At 45.6% G+C, this 14,936-nt stretch overlaps 1 protein-coding gene across 1 annotated transcript in view; it reads left to right on the top strand.

Annotated features, from left to right (window-relative positions):
* Positions 1-13,023, top strand: part of LOC146188819 (uncharacterized) — a 99,017-nt gene extending 85,994 nt beyond the window's left edge. Inside the window, exons 2-3 of the mRNA XM_084603919.1 lie at positions 8,820-8,883; positions 8,967-13,023. Of these exons, the coding sequence (XP_084460045.1) occupies positions 8,820-8,883; positions 8,967-9,238 (336 nt within the window). The 3' untranslated portion in view covers positions 9,239-13,023. The remainder of the gene's footprint in view (positions 1-8,819; positions 8,884-8,966) is intronic.
* Positions 13,024-14,936: the final 1,913 nt, after the last annotated feature.

Genomic DNA, 14,936 nt, shown 5'->3' with positions numbered 1-14,936 from the left:
GCGCATCGCTTCCACCCTTAAGTGCCGTTGGTCTGGCTTCTCGGCAGTTCCCTGCCGCTGGACACTAGGTTGTGCCACGGCCGGTCTCGAGGGAGAGCGCGCGCTCTTTCGTACGGCCTTCTCAATCGCCGCGGGAACAATGGGAACTTTTCTCCTTGAGTTAATGCCCGTTCACATTACAAAAGGGAGCGTGTTCGCTTCTGTTGACGCCCGCACCGGCGGAACCGCTGCCGCTTCTCGCTTTTCCACGAAGACGGCCAGAGGTTCGATTCCGCTTTTGCGACTTCACATAAGGAGAGCACGATAACTTGCACTTTGTTTCCAAAATCTTGGTAACTTGTAACAGTCATATATTGAGTGTAGGCTTTGTTCCCTCCCGAGGCTTCGCATGGATAACACAACAAACAAGCTAGGCTACATATCTTGTACATTTTGGGAAATTACTCTACTCACATAGGGTCTCTCGCAACCGGTTCCATGATGGCTTGCATCTGTGGAAAATGCTTCCATTTAATAGTGGTGACGTCTGCGGCACCGGCACCGCTCTTCATAGTCGTTCTTATTTGGTTTCTGATCTTCATGAAGGTGTCCTTCAAATTTTTTTATTTTTTTTGGCACAGCGAACCTAGGAAAAGTAAAAGGCGCTGTTATTCTTTGGTTGTAAATTAGCGTGAAGCGAATTGATGGCCTTCTAGTTTTCATTGTTTGCGGTCTCATGCCATTCAGCGCAGCAGCTACGATTATTTTGAATGGCTATTTATGCTCTGCCACAACACTCATCAGCAGTTCTGTCTTTGGTCGACAATAACACAATCACTATCGCTTGCGGGCATCATTCCTGTGCATCGGCTGCCGGCGCAGATTATGAATCGATAAAAATAAGTTATGCTTACTATTGTCGCACAGAAACGTTCACATTGTACTGCGCTGCTTTCGCGGTGCCGTCTGCATCATGCGCGTGCGCTCGGGCGAGCCACGGCGCACGAGCGGTGCGGGCAAAATTATTGCTTACGTGTGACTGAGACTAGGCACAAAAACAATACTGGCTCTGAAAAAGTCGAGCTGTGCTCCGGCATCAGCATGCATTGGTGCGAACAAGCAGGAATAGCAGTTGTACTTACAACTGACACCCATTTCTTTGCCGATTTTTTCCCATAACTGATCCTTGTATGCGACGTCCTTAAAATTTAGATGACTCTTGTCGTAGAGTATCGGGTACTCTATGGCGTCGATGAACATCTCCACGGAGAACGTCGGAGTCACATACGCAGTGGCTGCCATGTTGAAAATACGCAGGATGTGACGCCCAAAACTACACTTCCTACCGCGGCGAAAGCGGAAAAAATCGGTCGGAGACCGATCGCCCTCTCCACGCCGCTTTCCGCCTCGGTCGGCGTCAAAAGCGGCAGGATATCTGGCGTAGTGTGAACGGGCCTTTACGCTCTCCGCCGCCGCAAGGGGCGCAACCTGCTCACTGTTCGCTCCGCATCTGCTTCAGCGGCGGTTTGCATTCTATTAACAGCTTTCCACTGTCATTTTGCGTATATAAAATTTCCTTCAGTATTGGCCGGGAGTTATATATTTTGTCCAATGGGTGTTATACACTACCGCCCGGGCCGCATGTTTTCTTCAGAACGTACGTAGACACACCGTTCACTAGTCATGCTGGTTGTCTTGAACGTCACATCGGCGTTGCCACAACATTAGAACTGATTGGGACGCCAGTTCGCTTGTTGCTTGCACATGGCCGCCCGCATATGACCCCGTGTAATATTCTGCGGTTAATTGAGCGATGCGACTAATTTCAAAGCTGTTATTCGGCAAGTGAGTGACAGTGGTTTGTTGCGAAAGTTTTGTTGCCTCTTGATATTTTGAACCATGCTGTGCATGGTTCTATATAGGGAAGGCAGAGGCTATATAGGGAAGGCAGAGGCCACCCAAATGCATATCAGCGCTGCCGTCATATGTTTGCATCCAGATACTTCACCTCGTAATCTATAAGTCCAACCGAACGATCGCTTTTGTTCACTGAATATATGTTATCTTTTGGCCATAAAAATTTCTGAGTCTGCGCACGAGCTGTCCACCACTTTTGTCCATTTGTTTTTTGAGTGCAGTACCCCCTTCATACTATGATCAGGAGTCTTAGGTGTAGTCTTGCTGAAGCATTCTTTTTTAGTTGTTGTTGCATCATCATCCTCAGCCTGACTATACCCACTGCAGGACAAAGGCCTCTCTCACATTCCTCCAATTAACCCGGGTGTGTGAGAGCTGCATCCACTTGACCCCTGCGAACGGCTTAACCTCATCCGCCCACCTAATTTTCTGCCGCCCCCTGCTACGCTTTCCTTCCCTTGGAATCCAGTTTGTTGCCCTAAGTGACCATCGGTTATTGCAGTGTGGGCATCCATCTGGGCAATTACTCGGTCCAAAGCAGACCGGGATATCTGCCGGTCGGACTCATTGTCAGCCTAGTGGCCTGGTCCTGTGATGGTGTACCGGAAGTGATCTGGTGCTGCAGCCGATGGGGAGCTGAACAGCTGAGCCATGTGTCTCATGAGATGGTCTTGTATCTTGATCTTGCTGACGTGCACGCCGGTTGCTTCCTCTCTGAGCACAGGCTGGGCGGGATGCCTGTTGAGTGCCGACACGTATCTCCAGAACTTTTGGCTTAATATTCCCTGGCTCCCCTGTGGTAATGGATTTCAGCTTACTGTGGTCATGTGCTCCAATCTTGCATTACACCACCTGCTGCATTGCTTGTTCGAGGCCTATATCCTCGTGAAACCTGAATGACGAATTTTTGTATGCAGATCAAGAAAACGCATTTATTAGACCAATGAGGCTATCTTATCACGATAAAAAAAGTTTTGTTGATGAAGTATTTTTTGTTTGCTTAACAAAGCATGTGCAATATATTGCACATTGGGACTCAGTGGATGAAAAAAACAATATCATGAGAGATTATGGATAATGGGCAAGAAGGCTTTTATTGTGCCCTTCAATGATATCTCTAGGCATGAAACTGTTTAAAGCAGTTTCTTGAAGAAGTTATACAAAGAAAAACGTCACAGCGAGTGCAACGAAACTTTGTGCGTTCAGAACAGGAGGGGTTACGGCATCTTGATGCGGACTTCTGCAATGAAAGTTCGGGCATGTGTGTTGCTCCGGCTGTCCGGAAGGAGACGGGAGGCAATGGTGTTGTCTTACTGGCAGGACGCTTCGCTGGCGGCTCATCGTCGTCGCTGCCCACATCCAATTCTGCTCTCAGCAAATCATTAGCAATTATCAGTTTGAAGTCCAGTAGACTTAGTGTGTTCTTGCTGGCAACTCCTAGGAGTTGAGAGTCTTCTTTATACTGCAACCATGCATTAACGACAGCCACGTCCGCAAGAAAACAAAGAGAACGAAGAGTCCAGCGCGTTGTCCTTGCCTTGCTTGGGTAGAGACTCACCATTCTATCGCAGAGGTCAACGCCTCCCATATTCTTATTGTACTCTTCTACGATAGCTGGCCGAGGTACATCCTTATAGACTCTCTCCTTCTTGCACCATCTTTTGCATTCTCCTACTGGCTCCTCACCAATGTGTGAAGAAGCGAACGTAATGGTCTTGTTGTCGACCCACTTAACGAGGCAAATGCCATCAGCCACATTGACAGTTTGGCAAAAGGATCCGCGGCCTTTCTTCACCAAAGCTTTGTCATCAGGGAGCTTAGAATCCTTTGGTACGCGATTCTTCATTATGGTGCCAGTTCCACGCAGGCCTTGGCTCGAGAGGTGACGAAGCAGGGGTGCAGAAGTGAAGTAGCGATCAAAAAATAAAGAACTGCCTGTTGGCATGGACTGTGACAATCTAAGCACAGCACAAGCACCCACACCAAGCTCTGATCGGTCAGCTGCGAGCGCAGACTTTCCCTGATATATTTCGAAGTCTAGAACCATTCCACATGGGCTGGAGAGCACAAAATTCTTCAGCCCTGTTGGATGAGGTTTACCAGGGACGTATTGCTTTAGTGTAGTTCTGCCTGTAAACGGTATTATTTGCTCGTCTATGCTTGCTGACGGGCTTCTTGGAAGCTGGAGGCAAGCCGTCCTTATCATTTCGATGAACGGTCGCAGTCTCCACAGCCGGTCGGCTTTCTTTTCCTCATCACTGATGTCCAAGTCATTCACAACTTTTATGTTTTTTCGCAACAAGAAGAAGCGATCGCGAGTCACAACATCAGCGATTGCAGCAACTCGTGTTTGCCTTGCCCAGTAAAGACGAATCTGTGGGTATCCTAAGCAACTCATCATGAACGTTGCACCTATGAAATGTTTCATTTCGGCAGTGCTGCTATTGAGCAGAGTCCCCTTTCTTTGATGGTAGCCCACCTCACTCTTTTCGTGCATATTGCGGTAAAATTCTTCAGAAAAATATTGCTTGAAATAGTCCAGAGCTGTCCAATTCGTTCGAGAATCGGGCTCAGTATCCGGAGTATCCGGAACATCGGGTAGAGATGACACAAACGGAGCATGCCTCCAAGGAGGGAATTTCCCCACACTTGTTAATGGCCCGCTGCCGGAATCTTCCTCGTCCGAGTCGTCTTAAAAAAAAAAAAAAAAAAAAAAACGGCGTCAAGTTCCGCATTTTGCACTTACATTGTAAAAACTTATATTAAGAAACTTACCTGAACAGGAAACATCTGGTTGTGGCGCTTGTGTTGACTTTTCGTTCAACTCGTCATCCGACAAGTCGAGATCCGACCCGTCCTGGGAGGCGATGGCCTCCAAAATCGCCTCTGCCCTGCTCAGATTCAACCCTGGCAGGGGCCAAAGAAAGCCTAAATTACAAACGTTGCTTACATATCAATTGGAAATAACTTTTTGAGTAAAACTGAACATCATCATAACGTCTTCCCACGCAGGAAAGCACTTACGGTGAACAGAATGAAAACAACCCCATGTGTTGTAGTTCAGTCCCAGTGTGCAATACAATGTACACAAAAAAGTTCAAAGTGGCCACGAACAAAATAAGCGCTTGCCTCACGATAAATTATGCTCAAAATGATGCCTGTACATTCCTGAACCTGTTCATTGCAAAGTTCAGAACATTTAGCAAAGGGTTAAGTAAATAGGGGCAACTTACTTGGTCGCATTGAATAAAACGACGTCGTCGGTATGGACGCCATTTTCGAACCTGCCCAGCAAGCGCTCCCGCGCGATTGACTTCTCTCAATCTTGGCCAGATGGCAGCACATGTCTGTGCAATACATTGCACAGGAGGACTTAGCGCGTACCGCAGCTGCAGCAGGGCTTCGACGCTGAGACCGAGTGTGCAATAAATTGTACACTGGGTCTCACGAGGATATATTGGTCCCACAGATGTTGGCGCTCGGCAGTGGGGAGCACTCTTTTCACCACTGCTCGGTGCAGACGGTTGACCTCGCAACGCGCGTGAAGGGCAGCCTTCTTTTTCCCATCCCACCACCCTTTGCGTCGATGGCCACATCGTGAGCTGGACCGAACCTCATATATTTTTCAGGCTGCACCTGTGCTCACGTGCATACTGTTCATAGCTCTCTGGTGGCGCAGTTTGCAGTCGAGTTTCAAAGTCCGCGACGGTCTCTTACGTTAAGGCCGGGAGGTAGCGTCGGGATGGCTCACGCTTGTTTCCTGTGCCGATTCTGCCACACCGACGTCGTAAAGGAGACCTTTCTGCGGTTGTGGTCACTGCTGGCACTGAACCGCCCCTCGTCTGTGTGCACACACTGAATATGTTGCACCAGCTTATGGGACACGGGAACATAGTCGATGCAGCTGCAGCTGTTCCATGCACACCACGTAAATTCATCCACGCAGTCAGGGCGGAGATTCAGGACTTCCAGCAACAGATCCTGCGCTGTCAGTAGTAAGAGGTTGCCGTTGGTGTCTTGCAAGCCGCCCAGGGGCTGGATGTCTAATGATGCACATCTTCCCTTATGCAGTCAGTGATGCTCTCATTGTTTGTACTGCTCCCATGGGACTGCAAGGTACACAACGCACAGGACTGGAATCACTAGTATGGTCCCCGGTCACCAACATGTGTTCGCTGCACACACCTTCGAGCGCAGTCCAATCAGAATCGGCTCTCCACAAGACACCTATTTCACCGCCTTTGTGGCTGTTGAGTCACGGCTGTGGCCAGACTAGTGCCACCGTGGGTGGAGAGATGGTTCTTCATTCTTGCGGAGGTAGGTCTCCACAACACCGTACACAACCATATCTTCTACATCCAGGTGTTTGTACAATTCCTCCCATTTGCCGGTATTGCCCACGCCCAGGCTCTTCATGGTGCCGACGATGGCGGTTTCAGTGTCGGTAGGGCCTCTGATGGAATTCTTGTCGCTTCGTTCCCTAGCATCGGCCACTGGAGCGCCAGGTGTTGGTGAACCAGGTCCCTGACTATGCGGGAGAGGTCGCAAACAGCACTGGAGACCAGGCGGCCTCCACGGGAGTGTTACGGGTAGAGGTCCCCAGGGTGCGCTGGCCACGGCGGACGTATCATGTTCGCCAGTTGCGAACACGGTGGAGTGCTCGGCGATGGGTGAGGCATGCCTGTAGTTCTGTAACAGAAGCATTACATGCTATGACGAACAGTAGCATAGATCAGAAAGAGTTGAAGAATATCAAAAAGAAGCACTTTATGACATGGCCACTGTAAATCCCTGAAACGTTTGACGGTTTGCACCATACAGCAGCTGTTCCACGTAGATGATAGTGCATTGATTTTGGCTCAGGCTGCGTCACCTAGCACCAGCTTATTTTGTAACAGGTGTGGCAATTCATCATGTGGAACTATCATTGTGGCTAACTGCACTGTCAGCATTTTGAACCAATAATGTACAGATCCCGGCTCTGTTATGTCCAGCTGCACAGGTGCCAGGTGAAGTGGGCCCAAGCTCAAAGCCATGGCCATTGTAGCTCACATTTGAATGAGCATTATCAAAAATATACATCTCACAAGATTTGTTTGTAAGGCATGTAGTGGGGCCCTTGAAGTATTGGAGGAAGCCCTGAAATTTAAAGACGAGAGTTCTCTATGTCTATGAGGTATCTGGAACTTTGGAGATGCAAAGCCATATTGCATGCCTCAGGAGCATAAGCCTGCCAGTTTTTCTTCCCAAAGACCGTAAATATGCCAATTAAAGAAGCCCAGAACGACTAACAACAATGTTTTCTTTTTGTGTAGGGTGAAGCATAACAATGGTTGTGGCCTGTTTAGGCTTACATTTGAATGAAGGGACAGTCGCCTCGGTGAGAGTATAAAAACTTATATATACAGGTTCATACAGGAACAGTAAGAAGACTAGTAGAAGGCCAAAGATTAAAATATATACTGCAGTTCAATAAAGCAAAGAAATATTAACTCAAGTAAACAAATAATGGGAAACAGTACAGTGAACAGTGTACACTGAACGATTCAATGGTGAAAATGTGCACAAATGAACATAGAGTAACATAATTTGTATACGTACTACAGCATATTATTAAAAAAAAAATAATCTAGGCGAGGTTTCATTGCTTCCCACTGAGCATAATCCACTCCTGAGAAAAAATAAGTCCCCCCCCCCTCACTCAAGGGCATCTGTCCGGTTAACTGACAGTAGTACTCATGATCCTGTGATAACCTAGGCTCACCCTTGTCAAGAAACTGAGCATAAAAGTCAGAAGCCTTCCTTGATTCTACATCAGAATCCTTCAATGAGTATGGACATTTAACTTCAATGACTCCAAAAGTTCCCTCCTCTGACTAACCTTTCGGGTGATGCCCCAACCACAGACATGAATGAGCAACAACAATGCCGCAGTGTACTACTGTCACATGCCTCAGCTTTCCTTAGCACTTCCACATAGTGCTCAACAGCAATAGCCTCATTTTTTCTGCTGTATGGCTCGCTCTGAACAGGTCTTTAGGGTCAAGCAAGTTGCGCAGGCCTTTCTGCGTCCACACCTTTCTCATCATCACCTTGCCAAAGGCTGAAGCAGTCGGCCTGTGTCGGCAACCATCAATCCTCTATGCTTGTTGCTGCGTGTTCTTTTCTAGCTCACGGGCGTCCTTAGCCGATATGGATATTTCCTGCAAATAAAAAGATTTAAAGCTGTACTATAAGGCACGAAACAAAAGTGCCTTTTGGATTCAATCATGGCATGTTTATAGGCAGCCAGATACTTCCGGACGACAACAATTCGGACAAAGAGAGCTATGCTCATTGATTAGTATCTGCGAAGGAAAACAGACTTCCATAAACAAAGGGGTCACTCCTTTGAATGCCTGTTATTTGAAATGATAGCTGTACAGCAAATGGCGTGGTTTATAAACAAAGACAAAGAACATACAGGTACACATATTGGTTATGGCTGTACCCCTTTGCTTAGCAAGTACCTAGTTCCAATCAGCTACCATAGTGTATGGATGCTGTAGCATTAAATAAACGCTGAGAAAATCATGCTGTTTAAGCGTTCATCGAGACAAATACCTTGTCAGGCACTAGTGGTAATTAGCATGTCCTGCCAAGGACCTGTCACGAGTGGAAGCAACTGTCACATAACCGGCATACAATCCTTTTTTTCACATCTGGCAAGGGCACATGAAAACTATTGGAAAAAGCTTTGTGACAATGTCTTGTTCAATGACTTCAGTCACAATGCAATCAAAATGCTCGAAACACCCCTTCAATTCACAAAATAGCAGAACTTATAGCCTTTTCTTCACTCGAGCATCGTCCTTCAAAGACATACTCTTCAGCGTCGACAAAAAGCGCAATGCTCAGAAAAGTGCATATCTGATCTGTTCCAGGCAAGCAGGTTGCCCAGCAAAGTTGCATACCTAGACGGCTGGCGAGACTGGTGGTATGTCGCAGGTGAGCCGGCACTAAAGGACTCATAAAGGAGTGGACTCGGCGGCATTGATCGGCCAGACACGCTAACATTTTGCCTTGTGCAGCTGCTGATCCTGTTGTGTTCCTGGCCATCCGTTTCCATCCCCAGTGGCGCAGTGGACTGTTCCGCTGCGACTACGCAGTCCCGGGAGCCCGCCGTTTCCGAAGGAATGCTATTCCAGCTACATCGCCTGTCGTCGCCGCAGGAACCGCCCGCCCCAGACCCGCACTCATGATCTGTCGCACCATTCCCGGAACCACCTTTCTGCGCACCCTCTCCGCGCATTACATCACCATCACCATCAAATCAGTCGACATTGTCGACCATAAACCCTGACTGCTCATTGGAGGGTCAAATTCTAAAGTTAAAAGCTCAGATACTTTGGTCATCTGATGAGAAGAGAGGAGTCTCTGGAGAAAGATTTGATGTTGGGAAAGGTTGAGGGTTGCCGGAGAAGGGGTAGGCAGCGAACGCGATGTTCTCGAGGCGCTGCAGATGAAGTTATGTGATGTTAGGAAGATAGAGACCGGAAAGTGTGACGTGACATGGTCTATAGGGTCATGAAGAGTCGGACATAACTGAACTGAACTGATGCCCGATGCACTTGATTATCACACCATATTGAAATCTGTAATTTATATTTGCAAATCAAAATAAAAGTCTGAGCACATTTATAGAACATTTTAAGTTCATAACATATATATAACCACTAAATTACATTAAAGGTATTCAAGTGAGTTCATCACATGAACTAATTAACCACTAAAATATTGTGCCGTTTGTCATTATTTTGCACCCAAATGACATGATTTCAGGCAGCAAGAAAATGAAAAAGGCAATTCTTGTAATTTTAGAGTAATTTTAACTTTACTTTCAAATATGGTTTACAAGTGGGACCTTAGCACACAACTCAGACCTGGTGCATCTGATAATTTGTTATGCAACACATACTTTATTAATGCTGGAAGACTGCCACAGATATATTTGATACATGGCAATAGCGAAACACTCCTGTTACAGCAGTTTGCTACATATATTTGAGTAGTGCCAAAAGTGAACAGCACATTACAAATTTAAAATATATATTACAAAAAGAACTCAACAAGTAGAACATTTCAGTCGTTTTTCATTACAAGAAGAATTTAAATATATTGCAAATTTTTATGGTTTTAAAGTAGTGCAGAACAGCAACAGTCGGCTTGCATAAATAAGTCAGTAGCAAATGCATTTTTGTAGTGGAGACTGCTGCAACTACATCCTTGCTAAAGGTGTCTATCATTCATCGTGCATGACTCGGCACATCAGTTGGCTTTTCTTCAATTTTCCAGTTAAGTGGCTTAGCTCTGAGAGATACACAAAAGTATCAATAACTGAATTTTGGTAATGTTAGCAACCTCAGAGAGCACATGTGCAGTTTGTGTCCATAGGCAAGCGCTTGAATTACAAAATAGCATCAAAACTCGTGCCTGCTGCAATAGCAGTCAAACATGAATGTGTATATCATTAAAAATAGGCAAGAATAGGGAAAAGCTACAGCTCAGAAAAGAAAGAAATTTGCGTGCACACTGCCAAAATAACACAGATTAAGATGAACTTAAAGTACCAAATATTCAAGCATCATTTGCAAAAACAATAAAATCACATTTGAATTGCAGGAATGCACGATTGCACTAATCAAACTTGTGGAGTAACAGCAAATGATACACGAAAAACAGCACAGGTTGGAGAGGGCATGGGCTTATGAAGGGGATTTTCACAAAAACATGCATGCTATTTGCATAAACCTGCACATGGTAATGTGCTTGCTTAACTATCACGTGCTCACACCATAGTCAAACCATTTTTTAAAGACAAATGATGTCACCACAAAGCCGTTTTTCTTTTTAGCAAACGGAGATATGCACTCCTGACTCTCACGCAATACAAATAATTAATTATTGCTCTGTGTTAGCATCATTTCATTATGTGAGGAGATATAACAATAGTAGAGCTCCAAAACTGCTGTTAGCCACACAATAAAAAATTTCAGAAGTGTTGCAACCGGATGCAGTAAAGGTATGCTAGACTGAGAAGTGGCAAACAGAATATCACATACTTGGCAATCAACAAGAGGTGTCTGTCATAATTGTTGTCGTCGTGTCTGCGTTGAGAAATTTGGTCACAGAATAAAACTCCGGTGAAACTTAACAAACTGATTGAAATTCTGTACAGTTTCTTCCATGTAGCCATTAAAACTGACGACAGTTTCCTTCAGCGTCTTGCAAGCTAGTCGAGGACCGTTGGCCGTGTTTCCCTCTCCAGGCATTCACTTGTTCCTCTTTTTCTTTAGAGGGGCTCCCGGCCCTTGGAGCCTTCGTTCGGCGGTGTCGATAATAGAAGAATCCTCCTCGCGTCCCTGGTGCTAGCCCGCAGCCCCCTCGTAGGCTCGAATTGTGTCTTTGACGGTGCCAGTGTAGCAGGAGGGACGCTTTGAGGGGCGACGAGCCGCTGGTCGACTGACCGGCAGTGGCAAGGAGCAGCCGTGCCATTTCCAAAAAAGCACTGCTTCGCGTACACATACACACACACAAGCGCGCACAAACACACACCCGCGATTGGCCGCTCGGCCAGAGATCAGGGGAACGAAGCAGCAGTCTCCTGACAAGCCCTTCGGTTCTGGCCTTTCTCCGTTTTTGTCCCCGACAAGAGGTTCACACAATGGCATTAATCTCAAATCACACAAGGTACTACTAATAATCAACAAGGCTACCAAAAAAAACAGTGCTGTCGCCTTCCCACAAATATGACACTCCACAATATATATATATGTATATGTAGTATATATATGTGTGTGTGTGTAAACCGAAGAGGGTGCTGTGTACTACTTCACTAAAATGCTGCGTCCCAGTGACTTGACGCTATCGGCAGGTGGGAAAAAATTTGCACATGCGCACGAAGGTTCGAGGTCGGCTTATGCAAGCGCACTTGTTTCATATCCCATCAGGTGTTTGCAAAAAAAATAAAGCCTGATGTTTTTTACGCACAGCTTTTAGAATCCATTTACCTTTAGAGAGTATTTTATGAAAAATATGCTTTGACCATACTCTATGTATGTAGAGGGAGTGGCATCAACAACCAATTCAACAAGGTTCTTAGACCCTGTTCTTTCACACTTCATTATATGCTTGGAGTGGTGCACAAATCGCGATGAAAATGTCTCAGAGACAACATAAATCTGGATGCCCATTGATATCCTGAAACGACACAATATGTTCTACCTTCAGACAAATTCCTTGGTTTGTCATTAAGGCAGTGCCAGTTTGTTTTGTTTAGCACGGTCATGCTCCACAACAGGCCCATTTATGTTGCCAACCTGGTTTTGGACAAAGTCAAGTAATGGCCCAGACACATCCCGTGGCCTGCTCAGAAGGCGAATGCCTCCATTGCTTGCTGGGCCAGTGATAGACAAAAAGTTCCTAGTCCTAGGACTAGCTTGTGCTCTCAGACGTTTGTATTTACTCGCCAACATGAGGCGTTCTAGAATTTGTAGGGGCACACCTTGTGCTGATGTCACAAGTTTTTTTTGTTTTATGACACGCTGCACACATTGCAAAATGTCATGTGCTTATCTCTGTACAGGAACTGCACATCTACCACAAATTTCACAAGGCAGTCAGTACTAGCCACAATATCAGTGCTACACACTGTTTCTTGTAGCAGTAGGGTAATGCCCTGTACAAGAACGGCAAAATGTCTCAAATACTGCCTCGGCAGGAAGCCTTCCAAACATTGCAAAGAAAAAAACAACCAGTGTTGTCATTCAGAGGCTTTCCAGTATTTTCGGAGAGAGAGGGAGTGGTGTAGCCGAGAAATGCTAAGATGAGGCCTTATATTACAAAGGCACTCATCAATTGCAAAGATATTGCGAAGACCCAATATAATATGGCTCACCTACATTTGACAGCCAACATTTTGTTAGCTGCCGTGACAGCCCTAGAAGCACGCAGGGCATGTAATCTGGAGAACTCCAGATTACATTAAAGTTTGTAAGGTTGATCAAGGGTGTTGGGCTGACTCCTTCAATAACCATTCCGGTTGCCACAGCCTGGTGCATATTTTATTTTGTTTCCTCGAAATTTCTGTCAGGTCAACTGGATACTTGAAAGATGTCGCAAGAAGCAAAAAATAAGAGCCAGTACTGTCATGCAATGGTTAAGCATACATATATACATGGTAAGCCACAAGTTATAATCTGCCCACTTTTTCCGCAGCACACTCATGCTTTGTGAAGCAAATTTAAATGGTAAAAGTGTAAACAATATACTTGTTGCCACCTTGCAAGTCCTGATGAACGGCCTCTTTCCCTTGTGCCCGTGAAGGCTGTACAAACGCTGCACTTCTATCCCCGTCAGTGCTGCCATTATGTTGTTGCTTGCCTCTTTCCAGCCGCATGAGCTGGTTCCGCTGAAATGAAATCCACAGTTTGACAATTACTATATGGTAAAAAAGAGCATTGATGACCACTTAATAACACTGAAATCATGTTATAAAAATATTACTGTCGTTACTTATGAACTCACATGAATGATGAGATTTTATCAACTATGCATTTCGCTGTCTGACCTTGCTAGTAATTTTACTGTAAATTTGGTTAATACAAAAGCCTAGAAGGTACGGCTAGGTTGGCATTTCTTCAACAATAAGTGGCCAGTTGCAACAAAAGTAATTAGTCATTGTCATAGATGGCTTGCTCACTGGATGCTTCCCAAATAGCTGACTGGTGTTTTATAATTTTTTTTTACATTGCACTGATATACTAAAGGCTGAAACAACAAATTCAAGTGTCCACCTGAAAGACCAAGCAACAGCAACAAAAATTTGCGAGCTGTGCCACAGCGCCAACTGTTTTTGGTGTCCATTTGCTCTATCACTTGGTTCTGAATTCCAGATAAAAAAAGTCTCCTATCACCCGAAACTACTTTATAACCAGTCAGACTCCTACTTGCCATCCATGCCCCCAGTTTTGCTTATTGCTCTTCTCCCATCCATGCTCATTTTAATCAGCCTCGATAATTTGAACTTCCTTAATTCAAAATCCTGGATAAATTTTCTGGTGAGCATGTAGGTTGAGGGAGGCGATCTTGGCAGAATACCAGATTCCTTCAACAGAAGTGCTAGCGGTGCACAAGTCTGCTGTTCACTATGTTTTCTTCATCATGCCATGAATCCATGCTTTATCACGGAGTGAGCTCTGTCTTTTGCCACAAAATCATTGTAATAAGTGACAGCAGCAAATGCCTTTTGAAGCAAAAGATATGCTAAAAGCTGGCGTCGTCATTGCGACTGGCCATACGTTTTTGTTGACTGATGGATGAAGGATTGGTGATGACGATAGGGCCGCAGCAAGCACCCTTGCACGGCTGCGGTTGCGACTATAATAGTTCTCATTTCCTTCCGTTTTTCGCCGCATATATCGAGTTTTCACATCATTGTCGTCTTAATATTTTATCTTTTATTGAATATTCAGTCAAATGTCCGCGGTAAATACATAGCGGGCGGCGATAAAGCTATCATTGTATCCGATGTACCGCCAATAATCGATCGTTATGTCCGGTTTATAGGGGCAATGGGAAAAATGATAAATCTCAAGAATTTCATCGTTATAAGCGATATATCGCTTGCACTATAGCTTTTGAAAAACAAATATTTATAGCAAAAGCGATCACGTACTATTCTAACCTTAAACAGGAAATCTAAGAAACTTTAGGCTGACTGTTTGCTGGCCAGGTCTTCTTTCTTCATTCAGTCGTCCGTGCACACCCTGCTGGCCCAAGACGCTCGCCGGTTGCCCCGCGCCGGCCTCTCCGCCGGGGCAAAAAAGCCCCACACCTCGCTTCCGAAGCGCTTATCTACCCTCGTCTGTCGCTGCTAACATCACGCCCCCCAAGATTATCTGCTTGCTCATGCGCACTCGCGCTGCCCGTGCAAACACAATACATAGAAAGACACGCGCGCGGTTTAAAACATCTAAAGGGGCTGCGGAGCCCCACAAAAT

The sequence above is a fragment of the Amblyomma maculatum genome, chromosome 5 (genome assembly GCF_055883805.1).
Source record: "Amblyomma maculatum isolate TAMU_Amacu chromosome 5, ASM5588380v1, whole genome shotgun sequence".
Classification (NCBI taxonomy): domain Eukaryota; kingdom Metazoa; phylum Arthropoda; class Arachnida; order Ixodida; family Ixodidae; genus Amblyomma; species Amblyomma maculatum.
This window is presented reverse-complemented; position numbering and strand designations above follow the sequence as displayed.